The sequence below is a fragment of the Anomaloglossus baeobatrachus genome, chromosome 2 (assembly GCF_048569485.1).
Source record: "Anomaloglossus baeobatrachus isolate aAnoBae1 chromosome 2, aAnoBae1.hap1, whole genome shotgun sequence".
Lineage (NCBI taxonomy): Eukaryota > Metazoa > Chordata > Amphibia > Anura > Aromobatidae > Anomaloglossus > Anomaloglossus baeobatrachus.
In genome coordinates, this window is record NC_134354.1 from 194145017 (window position 1) to 194169631 (window position 24615).

The 24615-nt window shown below is 48.3% G+C and overlaps 1 protein-coding gene across 1 annotated transcript in view; it reads right to left on the reverse strand.

Moving 5' to 3' along the window:
* Window positions 1–4337: 4337 nt before the first annotated feature.
* Window positions 4338–24615, reverse strand: part of WDR77 (WD repeat domain 77) — a 95558-nt gene continuing 75280 nt past the window's right edge. Inside the window, exons 9-10 of the mRNA XM_075335575.1 lie at window positions 8468–8536; window positions 4338–5264 (exon numbers count right to left, since the gene is read on the reverse strand). Coding sequence (XP_075191690.1) covers window positions 5108–5264; window positions 8468–8536 — 226 coding nt within the window. The 3' untranslated portion in view covers window positions 4338–5107. The remainder of the gene's footprint in view (window positions 5265–8467; window positions 8537–24615) is intronic.

A 24615-nucleotide genomic window follows, 5' to 3' on the forward strand; every position in this document is an offset into this window, starting at 1 on the left:
TGTGTTTTTTGTATGTTATCTTGCTTTTTTGCAAGTTGGGGGCGCAGCCCTCCTAATACTGAGATTGAACAACTAATTGCGTCTCACTTCACTGTGTATTTAATCTGGGACACAGCTGACCACTTGCCACCATTCATATTGGAGTTTGACATGACACAAGTCAGGTATTGATAATGTTTTTAACTTCAGTAGGTTAGGGACTGTCTCAGATGGGTACACCTTGACGAGGCGAGACAGCTTTTTACAAAAATGTATACACTAAGTACCCTGTTATTAAGCACTTGCAATTTATTTATTTATAGTCAGGGTATTTTTCATGCAATTTTCTCTTTGTTTTTTTCTAGTCTTAAGGCTGCAATTCACATGCTTAACCCCTTCACGACCGCGGGCCGTAAAATTACGTCCTATTTTAACGTGACTTAACGACCAGGGACGTAATTTTACGGCCTAAACTTCATTTGATTGCCGTGGCCATAGCAACGGCTTTCAAATGATGTCCCCTGCTGTTTCTTACAGCAGGGGACCTTTGCTTGACCCCAGGGGGGGCGGCATCGCCACCCCCTATCGACGATCGATGTGATTGGCTGTTCAAATCTGAACCGCCAACCACATCGATCGCACTAATTTCGGCAAAAATAATGCCCGAATTAGTGCGATCCTGTGAGATCCAGCTATGAGATGCCGCAGCTGCTGCAGCATATCATAGGTGGACCTCAAACATGTCGCCCCCAGCCCCTGCAGCACTGATTGGAGCGATCGTGCTATGACGCGCAATCGCTCCAATCAGTGTGCAGTGGGGCGGTCTGATCTGCTGGTGGCCGCCCTCCCCAGGCCTGTGCTGGCCTGCGAGCCCTCCCCCAACATGTCTGCAGCGTGCAGTGGCTGGTACTTGTGGTACCACGCCACCACTGCTGCTGCCGCCGCCGTAGCTGAGGTCACCGCTGCTGCTGCACGTGAGTACTGTGCTCACTTTGCAGCCAGCCCGTGCGCGCTCCCGTGGTGCCCCTGCGCGCTGCCGTGATAACCCCTGCCGTGCCCCCCCCCGCGATCTGCTCCCCCCAACACCCCCCCCACACCCCCCTCGACATCCCGATCTGCTCCCCCCGCGATCTGACTGCCTCCCCCATTATCTCTGTTCTGTTTCTGCAGCTCCCTCTCCGGTCTCCCCCTCTGCTCTACCCCCTCTGCTCTCACCCCCCCCCTCTCCCCCTCTGCTCTCCCCCGACGGCCTCTTACCTGTCTTCACCGGCCTGATCACATCTGCGTCCATCGCTGGGTCCTTCCTGGGCATTCTGCTGATCTGCCTGCTGCTCCTGTAAAGCTGTCCATCTCTCTGCCATCTGTTCCTCTGCAGCTCTTCTGGTCAGTGATCCTCCTGCTAGTCCTCTGGGTACTGAGTATAACTTTTTTTTTTTTCCGTATCCCCTGTCCATTTTTACACCTCATCCGTCCGTGCGTCCCGCCAAGCGCTGATCAGGGATGCAGATAACGGATCGGCATCCCTGCTCAATTTTTGGCGTGACTTTTTTTTCCGTATCCCCAACGCTTTTTGTATCGCATCCGTCTGTGCGTCCCGCCAAGCGCTGATCAGGGATGCAGATAACGGATCGGCATCCCTGCTCAATTTTTGGCGTGACTTTTTTTTCCGTATCCCCGACGCTTTTTGTATCGCATCCGTCCGTGCGTCCCGCCAAGCGCTGATCAGGGATGCAGATAACGGATCGGCATCCCTGCTCAATTTTTGGCGTGACTTTTTTTTTTACGTATCCCCGACGCTTTTTTTTATCGCATCCGACCGTGCGTCCTGCAGCGGCCGATCAGTGCACTGCGTCTGTGCGTTTGAAAAGTCAAATGGCGCTCCTTCTCTTCTGAGCCCCGCCATGCGCTCAAACAATTACTTTCCACCACATATGAGGTATCTGCGTACTCAGGAGAAAATGCACAATACATTTTATGGTGCATTTTTTCCTGTTACCCTTGTGAAAAAAAAAAAACTACCTAGTTGAAGCAACCGTTTTGTGGTAAAAAAAAAAAAATTTTCTTTTCACGGCTCAACGCTATAAACTTCTGTGAAGCCCCCAGGTGTTCAAAGTGCTCACCAAACATCTAGAAAAATTATTTGAGGGCTCTAGTTTCCAAAATGGTGTCACTTGTGGGGGAGCTCCACTGTTTAGGCACCATAGGGGGTCTCCAAACGTGACATGGCGTCCGCTAATGATTCCAACCAATTTTGCTGTCAAATGGCGCTCCTTCTCTTCTGAGCCCCGCCATGCGCCCAAACAATTACTTTCCACCACATATGAGGTATCTGCGTACTCAGGAGAAAATGCACCATACATTTTATGGTGCATTTTTTCCTGATAGCCTTGTGAAAAAAAAAGCTACCTAGTTGAAGCAACCGTTTTGTGGTAAAAAAAATGTTTTTTTCTTTTCACGGCTCAACGCTATAAACTTCTGTGAAGCCCCCAGGGGTTCAAAGTGCTCACCAAACATCTAGAAAAATTATTTGAGGGCTCTAGTTTCCAAAATGGGGTCACTTGTGGGGGAGCTCCATTGGTTAGGCACCTCAGGGGGTCTTCAAAACCGACATGGCGTCCGCTAATGAGTGCAGCTAATTTTGCGTTCAAAAATTCAAATGGCGCTCCTTCCCTTCCGAGCTCTGCCGTGCGCCCAAACAATTGATTTTTACCACATATGGGGTATCAGCGTACTCAGGAGAACATGCACAATAAATTGTATTGTGTACTTTCTCTTTTCTCCCTTGTAAAAATGAAAATTTTATGGCTAAAGTAACATTTTTGTGTTAAAAAGTAAAATTTTCATTTTTTCCTTCCACATTGCTTTGGTTCCTGTGAAGCACCTAAAGGGTTAATAAACTTATTGGATGTGGTTTTGAGCAGTGTGAGGGGTGTAGTTTTTAGAATGGGGTCACTTTTGGGTATTTTCTGTCACCTAGGCCTCTCAAAGTCACCTCAAATGTAATGTGGTCCCTAAAAAAAAATTATTTTGTAAATTTTGTTGGAAAAATGAGAATTTGCTGATGACCTTTGACCCCTTCTAACTTCCTAACGGAAAAAAAAATTGTTTCGAAAATTGCGCTGATGTAAAGTACACAAGTGGGAAATGTTATATAGTAACTATTTTGTGTGACATATCTCTCAGATTTATGGGCATACATTTTCAAAGTTTGAAAATTGCGAAATTTTCAAAATTTTCACCAAATTTCCTAAATTTTCACAAATAAACGCAAAAAATATCGGCCTAAATTTACCACTGACATGAAGTACAATATGTCATGAAAAAACAATCTCAGAATCGCCAGGATCCGTTGAAGCGTTCCAGAGTTATAACCTGTCAAAGTGACACTGGTCAGAATTGCAAAAAATGGCCCGGTCATTAGGGTGTTTTAGTGGCCGGGGGTGAAGGGGTTAATGTTGCATGTTTACTGAACATTGGTTCAGCTCAGGTTTTTTGTATGTTATCTTGCTTTTTTGCAAGTTGGGGGCGCAGCCCTCCTAATACTGAGACTGAACAACTAATTGCGTCTCACTTCACTGTGTATTTAATCTGGGACACAGCTGACCACTTGCCACCATTCATATTGGAGTTTGACATGACACAAGTCAGGTATTGATAATGTTTTTAACTTCAGTAGGTTAGGGACTGTCTCAGATGGGTACACCTTGACGAGGTGAGACAGCTTTTTACCTTTTTGCAAAAATGTATACACTAAGTACCCTGTTATTAAGCACTTGCAATTTATTTATTGTCAGGGTATTTTTCATGCAATTTTCTCTTTGGTTTTTTCTAGTCTTTTTGACGCTGCGTTTTTGGCCGCTAAAAACGCACAAAAACGCACCTGCGTTGAAAAAACGCATCAAAAAACGCATGCGTTTTTGCCGCGATTTGGTGCGTTTTTGGCTGAGTTTTGCTGCGTTTTTGATCCCTGCGTTTTGCTGCGTTTTTCCAATGCATTGCATGAGGGGAAAACGCAGAAAAACGCAGGAAAGAACTGACGTCCATTTTTTTTTTTTTTAAACTCAAAAACGCAGGTAAAAAAAAACAGATGTGTGCGGCCAGCAAAAATGAAAACTCAGACTTTGCTGGGGAAGCAAAGTCCTGCAGTTTTAAGGCCAAAAACGCACCCGAAAAACGCGCAAAAACGCCACGAAAAACGCACTGTGTGCACATAGCCTTAAGCTGTCCAAACCATTACTTTTAGGTTTCTCCCTAATATGAAGGCAAAGAGGATGATAAAAAGGTGCAGGGCACAAGTAAACTCAAGCTCCATTACAAAAAGTCTTGAGAGCCTTGTAGATTAATTCAGTAGACCTAAGGAATAGTCAAATTTTTTTTATTTTCCATAGGTTTTGCCAAATGTTAAAGACATTACACAAAATGAAAACAGTTCATTTCGTTTTAATAATTACCATATTTAGCATGACAAGAATATAAAACACCAACTAAAATAGGCATGTTGAGTATCAACCACAAAAAATACAAAAGTTTTTTTTAACATGTCAACCCAAAAAGTGTAACAATCTAAATAACGTGTGTTCCCAGACCTTCAGTCATTTGCAAGACCTTTGAAACTTTCTTCGAGAAACACAATCTGCCAATGTGGCACAAACGGTGGCTGCTGAATCTACACACCTGGCGTCCGATACTCCAGAACTGCCATAGCGCATTCATTGTCAACACAGCTAAAAATTAGAAATTGTGAAACTGTCTACAGTAAAAACTACAAGAACTGTACTTTATTGTACACGAATTATTAGTATTCAGTATCTGGAAGTGCAGATCAGAAGACTGCGTGTGCCCTGATCTTGGCACCTCGGGATAAAACATAGCTTCAGCTGGTAAAACGATTTAGTAAGTGCATTGGAAATATCCACACACGCATGTGCCAGCAATCTAGTCACTGATGATGTAGATGGGAATATCGATCATCAAAATATAGTTATGACAGAGACCCAAGAAGTGTTACCATGAGGACCTAAGAATAGTGCACCACAGGACTGATGGACTTTTAAAGTAGTAAAGTATTACTACTTAGTTTTCAAGTACATTAAATAGCATTTACTAGATGATATCTTGAATGTCTCCTTTAGTTTTGTGTCTCAGTCGGTGGCTCTGTTGTGTCTTCCTTCGGAAGGCTATGATGAAGAACCTTGTGGTCCCAGCCAACAGTGGTAAAGCTTGACAGATCAGTAGGAGACCAAGCCACTCCTGTGACAAAATCTTGGTGGGAATGATCCTTGAAACTGCGAACAAGCATAACATATTAAAACTTCATGAAGATCACAAATTTATGCAATTACATATCTAAGCAAGGATCCTTATGTGGGACACTGAAAATAAATAATTAAACTAGGCTGGATTAGGTGGCTAGATGTTTAACTTCTTGATAATCATCCATAGACTTAAAACATCTGGGCATTCTGCATATGCTCTAAAAAGTCAGTGCAGAGTATACTGCTGCATGAGATCAAGCAGCTGCAAGAGCGAGGTACTGACTGTCAGGCACAGCCAGACTTCCCACAGAGAAGGCAAAGATGGTTTAAATTATCATCTAAGGCTGCTTTCACACATTCGGTTTTTGCAGTACGGCTCAATCCGGCTCAAAAACCTATGCAACGGATGTGGCGAAAAAAACGGATCCGTTGCATAAGTTTTTCCATGCGGCCCGTCCGTTTTTTGACGGATGTGGCTTGATACTGACGGATGTGGCTTGATACTGAGCATGCACAGTGCAAAAAAACGCATCCGGCGGCAATATGCGTTTTTTGCTGCAGGACGCCGCATCCGGCATCCATAGGCTTGTATTGTAAATCGCGTCATGCTTTTTTTTGCCGCACAAAAAAAACGTGCCAGGCAACTATCCATCCGGCCGCCGCATTGGGCTAAATATGCCCCATTCGGCAAAAACCGGACGCAACGCAAGGCCATGCGGCACAATACAGCGCTAATGCAAGTCTATGGGGAAAAAACGCGAGCGGCGGCAAAACCCCCCCCCCCCCCAAACGTAGTGTTTTTTCTGCAAAGTGCAGTATTGTGCCGCTCAGCAAAAACCAGATGTGTAAAAGCAGCCTAAGCCTTCCTGATCACTGTATACACAGCGCTGAACAAGTTGTATATTGTGTACATAACATAGGAAGCGCTAACAAGGCTTCCTCCTCGGGAACCAGTGATCAGATCAAGATCAGCTCTACAGGCAGGAGGCTGAATTTTCCAGTTGAGGCCAATATACTACCTCTAATATACTACTCAGTTACATGGGAAATCAGCTAGATAAAAAAAAAAAAATAAAATTAAATGTTGAATTGCCCCACAAATATTCTATAACCTTCTGGGTGGGGCAAAATATGTGAAAAATATTCATTAATAAAAGGAATGCAGGATAAAAATGGGAAAAAAAAAAATTAGGCTCCACTTTTCATTAACAATACATTACTAAAACTAGAATTTTTTCAGCACTCTTAAAACTGTATATAGGGGGAAAAAAATAAACGAAAACGTGCTTTTGTATGGCAAAAAATGGTCCAGTCTCGAAATGGTTAATGACAACCATATTCACACTAATGGCTCAATTTTTCACAATGGTTACTAAATTTAAAGATATTGTATTTTTTGGATTATAAGAGACACTTTACCAAGAAAAATACTTGGTAAAAAGTGTGTACATATGGCTAAGTTCACACACTGCATCTTTTGCTGTGTTTTTGGTGCATTTTTGAGGTCACATAGATAAAACCAAAATGCATGCGTTTCCTACTCCCAGCAAAGTCTATGAGATTTCGATTTTACTGTAAACACTTGGCATCTTTTCTTAGCTGCGTTTTTTTAAGATGCAGCATGTCAATTCTTTTTGCGTTTTACCGTGTTTTTGAGCCCTTCCCGTCAATAGATTATAGAATAGAATAGATTAAAAACGCATTTGGCAAAATGCGATAAACGTATCAAAAACGCATTGTGTTTTTGATGTATTTTAAAATGCACTGACAAAAAAAAAAAAAAAATATTGTTGCGTGTGCACATAGCCTAATTGTTTGGAGGCAATGTGATGGAGGAGAACAAAGACATTGCGTCCTTTTCAATCACAGAAACAATTGCTTTCTCCCCTCCTGCACCACATTAATCTATGTGATCTGTGCAGAGCAGGACAGAAGCTTACCAGGACCTGCAAAGACTTTTCAGGTCATGTGATCAGTCATATGCCTGGAAGGAACTGCAAGATTTGGTAATGTATAGCATGTGTGGGTATGTAAATATGCATGTAGCAGAGCTATGTATCAATACAGTGGAACCTTGCTTAACGAGAACAATCCATTCTGGGACTGTGCTTGTTAACCAAGTTACTCGTTCAGCAGAGCAAGATTTCCCATAGGAAACCATTGCAATGCTGACAATCCGTTCCACAACTAGTTAAATGTCCAATCCTGGTCCCCTATTCTGTCATTCCACACATGCACAAACACACACATACAAACACACACAAACTCACATATTATATGCTCACCTTACCTTCCGTTCCATCGCCAGTCTCCTGGGACTTGCTGTTCTCCGCTCCGGTGCGGGCCGTGTATCGGGTTACCATAACTACGAGGGCGGAACTTCCTGCCAGAGCGCTGACGTCAAAGGCAGAGCCACTTGCCTCTGAATGGCCAGTGCGCTGCCTTTGAGTAGCGGTGACAGGAACCAGGAAGTTCCTACTTAGTCGCTATGGATGCAGATGCCTGGAGTGGAGCGGCGCGGCGCACTACAGGACACAGGAGACCGGCGATGAAACGGAAGGTACACATATTATATGCTCACCTTACCTTCTGTTCCACCGCCGGCCTCATGGTACTTGTAGTTCGCCGCGAACACGTCGCGATGTGCTCGGGAACTACAAGAACCATGAGACCGGCGGTGGAACGGAAGGTAAGGTGAGCATAATAGTGTGTGTGTGTGTGTGTGTGCGTGCGCGCGTGTGTGCGCGTGTGTGTGTGTGCGGTGGATGTACGGAACCGGAAGTGTGTGAGGTGAGGATTTTGCTGGCACAGCAAAGCTTTCTCGTAAAGCGGGTTACAAGTTTACAGAAAGCTTTACTTGTTAAGCAAAATTCTCGTTAAGTGGGTTACTCGTTAAGCGAGGTACCACTGTAGGTGCATATGTAGTAGAGATGAATGTCACCAATTGCATATGTATCAGCAAAAAATAAAAATCTGGGGTGGTGAAGTGTTTTATAGTCCAAAAAAAAATATGGTGTTTATAAATATTATACACACATACATATATATTATATGGATATGTATATACGACACACACACACAAATTTATTTTTTTAATTAAAATCAGAAAATAACTAAAAATGGGTATTAAATTAAAAAAAGCAGCGCATCTAGTAACATACTAAACAGTTTGCTCTTTATCCAAATGATTAGATCTATACAGACAATAGAAATATGTTAACGTTTGTTCTTACATTTCTAAAGAGTCAGCATTCAGGACCACAACGGAACAATCTTCACTGATGGAAGCCAATAATGGAGAACTGGAAAAACACACAAGATTGTTACATTTGTTTTAGATATTTACTTTTTACATTTCACATATACAGTTGAACCTCTGTTTACGAGTAACTTGGTGTGCGCGAGTATTTCGCTATACGAGCAAAGCTTGCTGTAAATGTGTAACTCAGTTTACGAGCTAGCTTTGCTGTACGAGCAAATACTCACCGCACACACTTCCGGTTCCGTACTTTAACCCGCTCTTGCAGTCCACACAAACTCACACATATTATCCCCCCCTTCCTTCCGTTCCCTTGCCGGCCTCCTGGTTCTTGTAGTCCGTCGGTACAGGATGTGCATTGAGTAACATTCGCGACGACGGAGGAACTTCCACTGTCAGCTGCTTCTCAAAGGCAGTGCGCTGACCAGAGGCAAGCGGCTCATGCCTTTGATGTCAGCGCACTGGAAGCTCCAGCATCGGTCGCGATGGTTACCCGATACACATCCTGTACTGGCGGACTACAAGAACCAGGAGATAGGCGAGGGAATGGAAGGTAAGGTGAGCATAATATGTGCGTGTTTGTGCAAGTGTGGAATGGCACAATAGGGGAACAGGACGGGACATTGAACAAGTTGTGGAATGAATTGTCTGAGCTTGCATTATTTCTCATGGGAAATTTTGCTTTGGTAAACGAGCAACTTGGTTTACAAGCACAGTTCCAGAGTGGATTGTTCTCGTAAACCAAGCTTCCACTGTACTGAGCATTAGAGCCTGTAATAAAGAGAATTTTGTTTACTTACCGTAAATTCTTTTTCTTATAGTTCCGACATGGGAGACCCAGACCATGGGTGTATAGCTACTGCCTCCGGAGGACACACAAAGTACTACACTCAAAACGTGTAGCTCCTCCCTCCGGGCTATATACACCCCCTGGATGACACTCTAACAAGTTCAGTGCAAAAGCTGAAGGAGGACATCCACCCATAAGTAGAGATAGAGTAAAACTCGGAAAAAACGGGAACCTCTGTCTACAACAACAGCCGGTGAAACACACGGAACAAGAACTGCCAACAGGCAATAGGGAGGGTGCTGGGTCTCCCATGTCGGAACTATAAGAAAAAGAATTTACGGTAAGTAAACAAAATTCTCTTTTTCTTCATCGTTCCTTATGGGAGACCCAGACCATGGGACATCTCAAAGCAGTCCATGGGTGGGAAATAAACAAAACTGAGAAGTAGGCAAAACCTAACTTCACAAATGGGCGACAGCCGCCTGAAGGATGCGTCTGCCCAAGCTCGCATCTGCCGAAGCATGAGCATGCACTTGGTAGTGCTTCGAAAAGGTGTGCAGACTAGACCAAGTGGCAGCCTGACAAACTGCTGAGCCGTAGCCTGGTGCCTGAAAGCCCAGGAGGCACCGACAGCTCTGGTCGAGTGCGCCTTAATCCCCGGCGGTGGAGGCACCTGAGAACACTGGTAGGCATCAGAGATGGCCGACCTAATCCAACGAGCTAGGGTCGGTTTAGAAGCCAAGAGACCCTTGCGCTGACCCGTGGTTAGCACAAAAAGTGAGGTGCACCGCCTAAAAGCGGCGGTGCGTGACACATAGATTCGGAGCGCCCGCACCAAATCCAAGGTATGCAACGCCTTCTCAAAGCGATGCACAGGGGCCGGACAAAGGGAAGGCAATGAAATGTCCTGGTTAAGGTGGAAAGAGGACACCACCTTAGGGAGAAAATCCGGAGTCGGACGGAGAACCACCTTGTCTTGGTGAAACACCAAGAAAGGTGACTCCGAAGAGAGCGCAGCCAAATCAGAGACTCTCCGGAGAGAAGTTATGGCTACTAGAAAAACCACTTTCTGTGAAAGTCTAAACAAGGGAACCTCCCTAAGAGGCTCAAAGGGGGGTTTCTGTAAGGCCGTGAGGACCAGATTAAGATCCCAGGGATCCAAAGGCCGCCGGTAAGGAGGAATGATGTGAGATGCACCCTGCATGAAGGTGCGCACCTGAGCCAGTCGGGCGATACGCCGCTGGAATAATACCGACAGAGCCGACACCTGTCCCTTGAGGGAATTGAGGGACAGTCCTAGCTGCAGACCGGACTGTAGAAAAGACAGGATGGTCGGCAAAAAGAACGGCCAAGGAGCATGGCCGGAAGAGCGACACCAGGACAGGAAAATCTTCCAAGTCCTGTGGTAAATCTTGGCCGAGGAAGACTTCTGAGCCTGAGTCATAGTGGAGATGACCTCAGAAGGAATGCCTGAAGCCGTCAGGATCCAGGACTCAAGAGCCACGCCGTCAATTTGAGAGCCGCAGAATTCTGGCGGAAAAACGGACCTTGAGAGAGAAGGTCTGGGCGGTCCGGGAGATGCCACGGCATTTCGACGGACAGACGGAGCAGATCTGGGTACCAAGCTCGCCTGGGCCAGTCTGGAGCAATGATTATGACCCGACGGCCCTCCATTCTGATCTTGCGCAGAACCCTGGGCAAGAGAGCTAGAGGGGGAAACACATAGGCCAGACGGAACTGAGACCAATCTTGAACCAGTGCGTCCGCTGCGAAGGCCTGAGGATCGTGGGAGCGAGCCACGTAAACCGGGACCTTGTTGTTGTGCCGGGATGCCATTAGATCCACTTCCGGAGTGCCCCACTTGCGGCAGATTGACCTGAACACTGCCGGATGCAGGGCCCACTCGCCGCTGTCCACGGTTTGACGGCTGAGATAATCGGCCTCCCAGTTTTCTACGCCTGGGATGTGGACTGCGGATATGGTGGATTTGGAGTCCTCCGTCCACTGAAGGATTCGTTGAACCTCCAACATCGCCAGGCGGCTGCGAGTCCCGCCCTGGTGATTGATGTAGGCAACCGCTGTCGCGTTGTCCGACTGGACTCGAATGTGCTTGCCCTCCAACAGGTGGTGAAAGGCTACGAGAGCTAGAAGAACAGCCCTGATTTCCAGCACATTGATCGAGAGGGCAGATTCGGACGGAGTCCAAGTGCCCTGTGCTCTGTGGTGGAGAAATACTGCTCCCCAGCCGGAGAGACTGGCATCCGTGGTGAGGATCACCCAGGACGGAGTCAGGAAGGAGTGTCCCTGTGACAGAGAGAGGGGCCGAAGCCACCACTGAAGAGAGCTCCTGGTCTGAGGCGACAGAGCCACTAGCCTGTGCAAGGAAGAGGTCCGCTTGTCCCAACAGCGGAGAATGTCCAGCTGCAGGGGACGCAGATGGAACTGGGCAAAGGGAACCGCTTCCATTGACGCCACCATCTGACCTAGCACCTGCATGAGGTGCCTGATGGAATGACGGCGGGGCTGCAACAGAGAGCGCACCGCCAGATGAAGGGACTGCTGTTTGACTAAGGGCAGCTTCACAAGTGCCGGCAGAGTCTCGAATTGCATCCCTAGGTACGTGAGTTCCTGGGTCGGGGTCAGAGTGGACTTGGTCAGATTGACAAGCCACCCGAATTGAACAAGCGTGGCGAGAGTGAGCGAGACACTCCGCTGGCAGTCTGCACTGGATGAGGCCTTGACAAGAAGGTCGTCCAGGTAAGGAATCACTGCCAACCCCTGGAGATGCAGGACCGCAACCACTGCTGCCATGACCTTGGTGAAAACACGAGGGGCCGTGGCTAACCCGAAGGGGAGAGCCACGAATTGGAAATGTTCCTCTCCGATTGCAAAGCGTAGCCAACGCTGGTGTGAAACCGCAATAGGCACATGCAGATAGGCATCTCTGATGTCGATGGATGCTAGAAAATCTCCTTGGGTCATTGAAGCAATGACCGATCTCAGAGATTCCATGCGAAAGCGCCGCACCTGAACATGCTTGTTGAGAAGCTTGAGATCCAGGATGGGCCGGAAGGAACCGTCCTTCTTGGGGACTAGGAAGAGGTTTGAGTAGAAACCTCTGAACCGTTCCCGGGCGGGAACCGGTACAATTACTCCGTTGGCCTGCAAGGATGCCACGGCCTGAGAGAAGGCGGCGGCCTTGGAGCAGGGGGGAGCAGACAGAAAAAATCTGTTTGGCGGGCTGGAAGAAAATTCTATCCTGTAGCCGTGGGAGATGATATCCCGCACCCACTGATCGGAGACGTGTTGAAACCACACGTCGCCAAAGTGGGAGAGCCTGCCACCGACCAAGGACGTTGCTGGCTCGGCCAGATAGTCAAGAGGAGGCTGCCTTGGTGGCAGCGGCTCCTCCGCTCTTCTGAGGACGCGGCTTCGCGCGCCAGTTCGGTTTACGATCCTTGGCTGAGGTAGTGGACGAAGCTGAGGGCTTAGAGGATGACCAGTTAGAGGAACGAAAGGATCGAAACCTCGACTGGTTCCTGCCCTGGACAGGTTTCCTGGTTTTAATTTGTGGCAAGGAAGTACTCTTCCCGCCAGTAGCTTCCTTAATAATTTCATCCAGTTGTTCACCGAACAGCCGGGACCCAGCAAAGGGGAGACCAGCAAGGTACTTCTTAGAAGAAGCGTCTGCTTTCCACTCTCGAAGCCACAAGATCCTGCGGATCGCGAGAGAATTAGCGGAAGCCACCGCCGTGCGGTGAGAAGCCTCTAGAATGGCAGACATGGCGTAGGATGAAAAAGCCGAAGCCTGGGAAGTTAAGGCAACCATCTCGGGTATAGAGTCCCTGGCGAGGGAATGTATCTCCGCCAGAGAGGCAGAGACTGCCTTAAGAGCCCACACTGCTGCAAAAGACGGGGAGAACGAGGCTCCTGCCGCCTCATATACAGATTTGGCCAGAAGATCAACCTGGCGGTCAGTGGGATCCTTAAGAGAGGTGCCATCGGCCACAGAAACGACTGTCCGGGCTGAGATTCTAGACACCGGAGGGTCCACCTTTGGGGACTGAGCCCACTCCTTAACCACCTCAGGTGGAAAGGGAAAACGGTCATCAGAACTACGCTTTGGAAAGCGTTTGTCAGGACAGGCCCTGGGCTTGGTAACAGTGGCCTGAAAACTGGAGTGGTTAAAAAACGTACTCCTAGCTCTCTTAGGAGAGGTAAACTGGTGAATTTCTACCAGAGAGGCTTGTTCCTCTGACACTGGTGGATTAAGGTTCAGTACGGAGTTAATGGATGCAATCAAGTCACTAACATCCGCATCACCCTCAGATAAGTCAATGGGGTACATAGAGGTAGCGTCTGAGCCCACAGTAAAAGTATCCTCCTCGCCCTGCACCTCAGCTCGTGAATCAGAGCCGTGGGACGAGGAAGGAGAAGGGTCCCTGCGTCTCCGTTTAGGGGGACGGAGTCCTAAAACATGTTCTGAGAGCTCTGCAGAGCTCGTAGCAGCAGAGGCACCCTGAGAAGGGGGCTGATGCATGGTCAACAGAGTCCGGGACAGCTGTCCCATGGAGTCGGCAAAAGACTGGGAGATAGCACTGGAAAAAGATGCTACCCAAGCCGGGGGTTCAGCCACCGGGGCCGGAGCGGCCGGGGGGACCCCTGAAGAGGCTCCAGGCTGAGGCACCACCATGTTAGCACAGGCATCACAATGTGGGTATGTGCTCGGTTCAGGCAATATGAGCTTACATGCAGTGCATATAGTGTACAGCTTTGCAGCCTTGCTTCTAGTGAGAGACATGCTGCTGAGGTGGAGGCTCTGCAATAAATAATACACTCCTATAGAATGACCCCCTGAGAGTGTATAATAAAGCCCACAACCAGAGGTTGTGGCTTACCAGACCGATTTTTGTGTGCCCTCCGGATTCCACAGCTCAGACCCCCAGTGGATGCAGCAGCTGCAGCAGCCAGTGCCGATCAGTGACTGAACGCTGAGAAAATGGCGCTGGAGAGAGGAGGGGGGGCGGGGATTAGCCCAAGAGCGGGAATCCGGAGGGCCAAGGAGAGATACAGGGGAGGAAAACATCTCCTCAGAGAGGAGTGTCCTCCCCTGAGCTGAACGGCCGGTGGGCGGCGCCGCACTGCTCCCCTGCAAAAACTGACATGCAGAGGGATTGAAACCGAAACTAGGCCGCGACTGAAGCCGGGGCCTAGATTTTTACATGCGGCCGACGAGCAGGCACCCTCGGCGTGGTTCTCAGGAAAAACCTAGAGAACCGGCCGGAAAACACAGCAGAGTTACAAAACATACTCTCCCCTCAATAAATGTACCCGGGACCCCTGAAAAACGTCTCAATACTTAGTTTTTGAGACGCAGGGCCAAGTCCCTGGGGGGGGGTTAAACGCTCCGTCCGGCAGGAACCTGACAGGGCTGCGGATGGAGACCGGTCTCCTGCAAAGCAGAGAGGACCGTGATGGCTCCCACTTCAAGCCAGAGCCTCAGAGGATGGTGAAGGAGCGCGGCATGTGAAGGCTCCAGCCTTGTAAAGTCAACCTTAACAGCACCGCCGACACAGTGGGGTGAGAAGGGACATGCCGGGAGTCCAGACTGGACCCGCTTTTCTTCCATATCTTTGAAATCAAAAATCTTAAAAATTAAAAATCAGAAAATGCATGTGTGTGTGTGACCTCCTGAACACAAAGCATTGAACTGGTTAGATTGTCATCCAGGGGGTGTATATAGCCCGGAGGGAGGAGCTACACGTTTTGAGTGTAGTACTTTGTGTGTCCTCCGGAGGCAGTAGCTATACACCCATGATCTGGGTCTCCCATAAGGAACGATGAAGAAATATGGTATACCCTTGTATCATCTTCACTAAAAATGTCATATCTAATATCATATTATATAAGGATAAGGCTGCACATCAAACTTAGATAATGGTATAATGCCTCAAGCATATGGAAAAATATTGGAATATAAAATGAAAAATGCTACTTGCTAATTTGAACATGTGAATAATGAAATGCATACCTGCCATGAATATTAGGAAAAAGGAGATATTTAGCAATCGCATTGATCAATGTAACTGAGCCCCAAGACCTCGTCAAGGTATATCTCTATATTGGGGTCCCTAGCTCTGTGACCCTAACTGTGTGTCATCTCATTGCAATTAAAAACTGCTGTGGGTGGAGAGGGGTAACTAAGGACTTTCTTATATAGGAGATGGAAAAAACATGGCTGAAAGGGGCGGAGCTGTGTTCACATTCAGAAAAAAAAAAACTGAATGATTTTTTTTTCTGAATGTGAACACAGCTCTGCCCCTTTCGGCCATGTTTTTTCCATCTCCTATATAAGAAAGTCCTTAGTTACCCCTCTCCACCCACAGCAGTTTTTAATTGCAATGAGATGACACACAGTTAGGGTCACAGAGCTAGGGACCCCAATATAGAGATATACCTTGACGAGGTCTTGGGGCTCAGTTACATTGATCAATGCGATTGCTAAATATCTCCTTTTTCCTAATATTCATGGCAGGTATGCATTTCATTATTCACATGTTCAAATTAGCAAGTAGCATTTTTCATTGTATATTCCAATATTTTTCCATATGCTTGAGGCATTATACCATTATCCAAGTTTGATGTGCAGCCTTATCCTTATATAGTATGTATTTTTTTGGCTTGCACTCATAATATATATATATATATATATATATATATATATATATATATATATATATATATATATATATATATATATATATATATATATATATATATATATATATATATATATATATATATATATATATATATATATATATTAGTGCTCACTTCAGTTATCCTATTCAGTTATATCTAATATCATGTCATATTAAATGCTTAGAAACACAGTTCTCACTAACAGAGCCATCAAAATGGACACAGCCAGCCCAAATAAGACTGAATAAGTGTCAGCACAACTCATAATTTATATTATATCAGTGTTGATGTCTATTATCTGTCACTTTTCTGTAGATCCAGGAGGGTTATTTATATGCTGAAATTTCATGACCCATAAATTACCATGTCCCCTTCTTTTATGGTAGAATTTTATCCTGGATATCTTGTTCTCTGTGTGATTTTGAATAAAGAATTCCATTTTTTGCACAAATAGTCCTGTTCTCCATATTAAATGCTTGTCTAAGCTGGAATATTAACATGTGTCACAGTGTAAGGGTGCAGCACTGGTTTGAGTCAAGGAGCAACATAGAGTTTTACTAAATGGTTCTGGACGTCTGTTTAGGAGGTTGGGATGTGAGAAGAAGAAAGTAGCATCAGAAAGAAAGAGGGCAGCCTGTTACTGTCACCTCTCCTCCTCTACAGCCCCCCCTGACCCCAGGGGAAAGAAGCTTTTTTTTCATGTTTGGACCCCTCCCTTCTTACTATTCAATTCAAGGGGGATTCATGCTGTCACATGTAGGGAGAAGGGATGTATTTATTTTTAATAAAAAGGGGTAATCAACATCCAGAAATATTATTTTATGCATCAACATATGTTGCAAATTGATGTGAGATTGCGTGCCCATCAGCGTGGCATCTTCACCATGTGATGCATATTGGAGTATAAGCTGTGTTCTTAATACAATTCTTGTTTTGTGCTTGCCAAAAAAAAGAGAATTTTGTTTACTTACCGTAAATTATTTTTCTTATAGTTCCGTATTGGGAGACCCAGACCATGGGTGTTTAGCTTCTGCCTCCGGAGGACACACAAAGTACTATACTTAAGTGTAGCTCCTCCCTCTGAGCTTATACACCCCCTGGAGAGCCAGTCCCAGCCAGTTTAGTGCAAAAGCTGAAGGAAAATAGCCACCCACAAGTAGAACCGAGCAAGAACCGGAACAACCGGAGACTCTGTCCACGACAACAGCCGGTGATAACACACAGAACAAGAAAATTGCCAACGGGCAACAGGGAGGGAGCTGGGTCTCCCAATACGGAACTATAAGAAAAAGAATTTACGGTAAGTAAACAAAATTCTCTTTTTCTTTATCGTTCCTTTGGGAGACCCAGACCATGGGACGTTCCAAAGCAGTCCATGGGTGGGAATAAACAGAAAAAACTAAGAAATAGGCGGAACCTAACTTCACAAGTGGGCGACAGCCGCCTGAAGGATGCGTGTGCCCAAGCTCGCATCTGCCGAAGCATGAGCATGCACTTGGTAGTGCTTCGAAAAGGTATGCAGGCTAGTCCACGTGGCAGCCTGACAGACTTGTTGAGCCGTAGCCTGGTGCCTAAAAGCCCAAGAGGCACAGACAGCTCTGGTCGAGTGTGCTTTGATCCCCGGCGGGGGAGGCACCTGAGTACTCTGGTAGGCGTCCGAAATGGTCGATCTAATCCAACGGGCCAAGGTCGGCTTAGAAGCAGGGAGACCCTTGCGCTGCCCTGTGGTTAGCACAAAAAGAGGTGCACCGCCTAAGCGCAGCGGTGCGAGACACATAAATCCGGAGAGCATGCACCAGATCTAGAGTATGCAGTGCTTTTTCAAAGCGATGAACAGGGGCCGGAGAGAAGGAAGGCAAGGAAATGTCCTGGTTAAGGTGGAAGGGAGAGACCACCTCAGGAAGAAAGTCCGGAGTCGGACGGAGAACCACCTTGTCCTGGTGAAAAACCAAAAAAGGTGACTCCGAGGAGAGCGCAGCCAAATTAGAGACTCAGAGAAGTTATGGCAACTAGAAAGGCCACTTTTTGAGAAAGACGATACAAAGAAACCTCCCTAAGGGGCTCAAAAGGGGGTTTCTGCAATACCGTGAGGACCAAGTTAAGGTCCCAGGGATCCAAGGGCTGCCGATAAGGCGGAATTATGTGAGACGCGCCTTGCATGAAGGTGCGGACCTGAGCCAGCCGGGTGAGACGCCGCTGGAACAGCACTGATAGAGTTGAGACTTGTCCCTTGAGAGAGTTGAGGGACAGTCCTAGCTGCAGACCAGACTGTAAAAAAAAGACAGAAGGGTCGGCAAGGAGAATGGCCAAGGAGGATGGCCGGAAGAGCGACACCAGAACAGGAAAATTTTCCAAGTCCTGTGATAGATCTTGGCGGAGGAAGACTTACAGCCCAGAGTCATAGTGGAGATGACCTCCGGAGGAATACCAGAAGCCGTCAAAATCCAGGACGCAAGAGCCACGCCGTCAATTTGAGTGCCGCAGAATTCGGGTGGAAAAACGGACCTTGCGAGAGTAGGTCTGGACGGTCTGGAAGATGCCACGGCATCTCTACGGACAGTTGGAGCAGGTCCGAATACCAAGCTCGCCTGGGCCAGTCCGGTGCAATGAGGATGACTCGACGGCCCTCCATTCTGATCTTGCGCAGGACTCTGGGCAAGAGAGCTAGAGGGGGAAACACGTAGGACAGACGAAACTGGGACCAGTCTAGAACCAGAGCGTCTGCGGCGAAGGCCTGAGGATCGTGGGAGCGAGCCACGTAAACCGGAACCTTGTTGTTGTGACGGGATGCCATTAGGTCCACGTCCGGAGTGCCCCATGTGCGGCAGATTGACTGAAACACTGCCGGGTGTAGGGACCACTCGCCACCGTCCACGGATTGACGGCTGAGATAATCTGCCTCCCAGTTTTCCACGCCTGGGATGTGGACTGCGGATATGGTGGATTTGGAGTCCTCCGCCCATTAAAGGATACGTTGAACCTCCATCATTGCCAGGCGGCTGCGTGTCCCGCCTTAGTGATTGATGTAGGCAACCGCTGTCGCGTTGTCTGACTGGACTCGAATGTGCTTGCCCGCCAACAGGTGGTGAAAAGCTAGGAGAGCTAGAAGCACAGCTCTGGTTTCCAGCACATTGATTGAAAGGGCTGACTCGGACGGAGTCCAAGTGCCCTGTGGTGGAGATATACCGCTCCCCAGCCGGATAGGCTGGCATCCGTGGTGAGAATCACCCAGGACGGGGTCAGGAAGGAGCACCCTTGGGAGAGGGGCCGAAGCCACCACTGAAGAGAGCTCCTGGTTCGTGGCGACAGAGCCACTAACCTGTGTAAGGAGGAAGGCCGCTTGTCCCAACAGCGGAGAATGTTCAGTTGCAGAGGGCGCAGATGGAACTGGGCAAAGGGAACAGCCTCCATGGACGCCACCATCTGACCCAGCACCTGCATCAGGCGCCTGAGGGTATAACGGCGGTGCCGCAGCAGAGAGCGCACCGCTAGCTGGAGAGACTGCTGTTTGATTAAGGGCAACTTCACAAGTGCCGGCACAGTCTCGAACTGCATTCTTAGGTACGTGAGACTCTGGGTTGGAGTCAGAGTGGATTTGGGAAGATTGACAAGCCACCCGAATTGGGCTAGAGTGGCGAGAGTGAGCGAGACACTCCGCTGACAGTCTGCGCTGGATGGACCCTTGACCAGAAGGTCGTCCAGATAAGGAAGCACTGCCAACCCCTGGAGGTGCAGGACCGCAATCACTGCCGCCATGACCTTGGTGAATACTCGAGGGGCCGTGGCTAACCCGAAGGGGAGAGCCACGAATTGGAAATTATCCTCTCCTATTGCAAAACGTAACCAACGCTGGTGTGAAACTGCGATTGGCACATGTAGATAGGCATCTCTGATGTCGATGGACGCCAGGAACTCCCCTTGGGTCATAGAGGCAATGACTGATCGCAGAGACTCCATGCGAAAATGCCGCACCCGAACATGCTTGTTGAGAAACCTGAGATCCAGGATGGGCCGGAAGGTACCGTCCTTTTTGGGAACTAGGAAGAGGTTTGAGTAAAAACCTCTGAACCGTTCCCGAGCGGGAACTGGTACAATCACTCCGTTTGCCTGCAAGGATGCCACAGCCTGCGAGAAGGCGGCGGCCTTGGAGCAGGGGGGAGTTTAGAGAAAAAATCTGTTTGGCAGGCTGGAAGAAAATTCTATCCTGTAGCCATGAGATATGATATCTCTCACCCACTGATCGGAGACTTGCTTTAACCAAGCGTCACCAAAGTGGGAGAGCCTGCCACCGACCAAGGACGTGGCTGGAGCGGGCAGAGAGTCATGAGGGGGCTTCCTTAGTGGCAGAACCTCCTGCGGTCTTCTGCGGACGCACTTTTGGGCGCCAGTTGGATTTCTGATCCTTAGCTGAGTTAGCGGACGAGGCGGAAGGCTTAGAGGATGACCAGTTGGAGGAACGAAAGGAACGAAACCTCGATTGATTCCTACCCTGGGCGGGTTTCCTGGTCTTGGTTTGTGGCATGGAAGTACTCTTCCCGCCAGTAGCTTCCTTAATAATTTCATCCAGCTGTTCACCAAATAGCCAGGAACCAGCAAAAGGGAGCCCAGCAAGAAACTTCTTGGAAGAAGCATCTGCCTTCCACTCTCGAAGCCACAAGATCCTGCGGATAACAAGGGAATTAGCTGAAGCCACCGCAGTGCGGTGAGCAGCCTCTAGCATTGCAGACATGGCATAAGATGAAAAAGCTGAAGCCTGAGAAGTTAAGGTAACCATCTCAGGCATAGATTCCTTGGTGAGGGAATGCATCTCCTCTAGAGAAGCAGAGATGGCTTTGAGAGCCCACACTGCTGCAAAAGTCGGGGAAAACGCGGCCCCCGCAGCTTCATACACAGATTTGGCCAGAAGGTCAATCTGACGGTCAGTGGAATCCTTAAGTGAGGTGCCGTCAGCCACCGACACAACGGTCCGGGCTGAGAGCCTAGACACCGGAGGGTCTACCTTTGGGGAGTGAGACCACTCCTTGACCACCTCAGGTGGAAATGGAAACCGGTCATCAAAACCACGCTTTGGAAAGCGTTTGTCAGGATAGGCCATGGGTTTGTTCACAGCGGTCTGAAAACTGGAGTGGTTAAAGAACACACTCTTCACTCTCTTAGGCGAGGTAAACTGATGCTTTTCTGTCAAAGAGGGTTGCTCCTCTGAGACTGGCGGATTGAGATCCAGTACAGAATTAATAGAAGCAATCAAGTCACTAAGATCTGAGTCACCCTCAGAGAAATCGATGGGATACATAGCCTCCGAGCCCCCCGTGAGGGCATCCTCCTCATCTTGCGAGTCAGCTCTTGAGACAGAGCCGCGGGATGAGGAGGGGGAGGAAACCCTGCGCCTTCTCTTAGAAGGACGGGGTCTGGGACCAGATGAGGAATCCTCTGTGAGCTCCGATGGACGGAGGTCAGAGGATAGGAATCCTCTGTCAAGAGTATTAGAGGCACCCTGTGAGGAGGGCTGATGCATATTCATCAAAGTCCTGGACAAAAGTCCCATGGACTCAGCAAATGACTGGGATATGGACCTAGAAAAGGACTCTACCCAGGCCGGGGGTTCAGCCACAGGTGCAGCAGCAGCCTGAGAGACCACTGGGGGTGAGACTCCAGGCTGTGGCACCGCCAAGTTAGAGCAACCACCACAATGTGGATAAGTGCTCGGCTCAGGCAGCAGGAGCTTACATGCAGAGCATACAGAATAAAGCTTTGGAGCCTTGCTCCTTGTGTGAGACATGCTGCTGGAGTGGGGGCTACAGAGAATGAACCCCAGGGAGACTATACAGAGGTCCACAACTGGAGACCGGCTGTGGCTTACCAGACCGCTGGGCGCGGTGTTGTGTGCCCTCCAGAACCCGAAGCCCGGTCCCCCAATGCACAGCGCCTCAGCAGAGATGCAGAGTGCAGGATGTCCCAGCGCAGAGTGAACTCTGCCTGAGAAATGGCCGCCGGAGCGAAGAGAGGGGGCGGGACTAGGGGGCGTTCCTATAGGAGAGCGGGAACTGGAGGGCTATAGAGACATGCAGGGGAGGAGGGACGCCCCAGCAGTGGGGAGTGCCCCTCCCCTGTGCAGAACGGCCGCCGAGAGGAGCCGTGCCTGTCCATCAGCATGAGTGACATGCGAGGGCAGGGAAACGAAACTAGGCCTCCGGCGAAGCCGGGGCCTAAATTTAAGCGGCGAGGCCGACGCGCAGGCACCATCGGCGCGGTTCCCGGGCAAAAGCTAGAGAACCCGCCGGAAATGTCAAAATAACACAGACAGCATACTCTCCCCATACAATAAAGAACCGGGACCCCCAACAAACGTCTCAGGTACTTAGCTGCTGAGACGCAGGGCCAGGTCCCTGGGGATGAGTGCTCCGGTCCAACAGAATCCTCAAGGGGCTGTGGATGGAGACCGGACTCCTGCCAGGCATGGAGACCGTGCTGGCTCCCACTTCAAGCCAGAGCCCAGGAGGAATGGTGAAGGAGCGCGGCATGTAAGGCTCCAGCCTTGGAAATCAACCTTAACAACACCGCCGACACAGTGGGGTGAGAAGGGACATGCCGGGAGTCCAGACGTGGACCCGCTTTTCTTCAAACTCTTTCCAAAAATCAAACAAATCAGATGAGAATGCATGTGTGGATGTATGCCTCCTGAACACAAAGCGATAAACTGGCTGAGTCTGCTCGTCAGGGGGTGTATATGCTCAGAGGGAGGAGCTACACTTTTAAGTGTAGTACTTTGTGTGTCCTCCGGAGGCAGAAGCTAAACACCCATGGTCTGGGTCTCCCAAAGGAACGATAAAGAAATTATGTTTGTAAAAAATATGAAAATTGTCCTTCCAGAGAAAAGGTTAAAAAAAATAAAAAATAATAATCTATGTTTACTTTTGGGGAACCTATGTTTTTATATGAAAAAGTAGTTCTTACCCCCTTGAAGGACATGCCCAAAAAATGTCAAGTGTAATTCTCAGGTAGCACCTCCACTAATTTTTGAGCAATGGGCCCTGTGCGGCAGTTACTGCAGGGCATAAGGGAAGCAGATGGCAGCTGAATTTACAGTATTTACACATAGAAAAATTCACACCATCAGGATTTCAAAGAGTGCTAAATTATAAGAAGACCACTTCAGACCGCGAAAAAAGGGGACGACGTGGCCAAAGTGAGAAAAAGTCTATATGTGGACCAGCTTGGCCACCGTAATTGTCTGTGTGACGTCACAGCTGTGTGTCTTGCTTCCATCACCAGGGACGTCACCGGCCGGGACCCCTGATCCACTGCATTGCATGTGTAGCCTGTGCACGATTGTTGGGGGGGGGGAGGTGGTTAGAGCAATGTTATATCTTTTGAAGCAATCTGCTATATTAGAAAAACGGTCTCCCGTTGAAGCACCTGCGAAACACGTGTCGGGACCGGGTCCACATGTGAGGCCGCCAGACTCCCCTCCTTGGGTGCTATACATACCACAGGTAGGTCCTTCAGGTGCCAATCTCCACCATTGCATAATTTTTTTTTTCTTTATTTGAGATTATGCTATGTACTGCTGGTGGTGTTACATACTATTGTGTTCAGGCCCTGATTTGGACCTTATCCTGTTGGTTACTTTTCATGTATAAGCACTCCATTACTCTACTATCTTAGGGGATATACCTATGTTTCTTTGGTTATTTATATGGCCATCTGGGATATAATCTAACTATCCTGTTCCCTGCACAGAAATTAAGGGGTAGCCTGTCTCACTCCCTGCGACCTTCCTTTCTCTGTCTCATTTACCGTATTTTTCGCTTTATAAGACGCACCGGAATATAAGACGCACCCCAAACTTAGACATAAAAAAAAAAGGTAAAAAAAAAGAAAAGAAGGGAATTTTGTTACTTACCGTAAATTCCTTTTCTTCTAGCTCTTATTGGGAGACCCAGACGATTGGGTATAGCTACTGCCCTCCGGAGGCCACACAAAGCACTACACCAAAAGTGCAAGGCCCCTCCCCTTCTGGCTATACCCCCCCGTGGTATCACGGGTACTCCAGTTTTAGTGCCAAAGCAAGAAGGAGGAAGCCAACAACTGGTTTAAACAAATTAACTCCGAGTAACATCGGAGAACTGAAAAACCGTTCAACATGAACAACATGTGTACCCGCAAACAGCAAAAACAATCCCGAAGGACAACAGGGCGGGTGCTGGGTCTCCCAATAAGAGCTAGAAGAAAAGGAATTTACGGTAAGTAACAAAATTCCCTTCTTCTTCAGCGCTCTATTGGGAGACCCAGACGATTGGGACGTCCAAAAGCTGTCCCTGGGTGGGTAAAGAAATACCTCATGTTAGAGCTGCAAAACAGCCCCCCCCTACGGGGATGTCACTGCCGCCTGCAGGACTCTTCTACCTAAGCTGGCATCCGCCGAAGCATAGGTATGCACCTGATAATGCTTGGTGAAAGTGTGCAGACTCGACCAGGTAGCTGCCTGACACACCTGTTGGGCCGAAGCCTGGTGCCGTAATGCCCAGGACGCACCCACGGCTCTGGTTGAGTGGGCTTTTAGCCCTGAAGGAACCGGAAGCCCAGCAGAACGGTAGGCCTCTATAATTGGTTCTTTGATCCATCGAGCC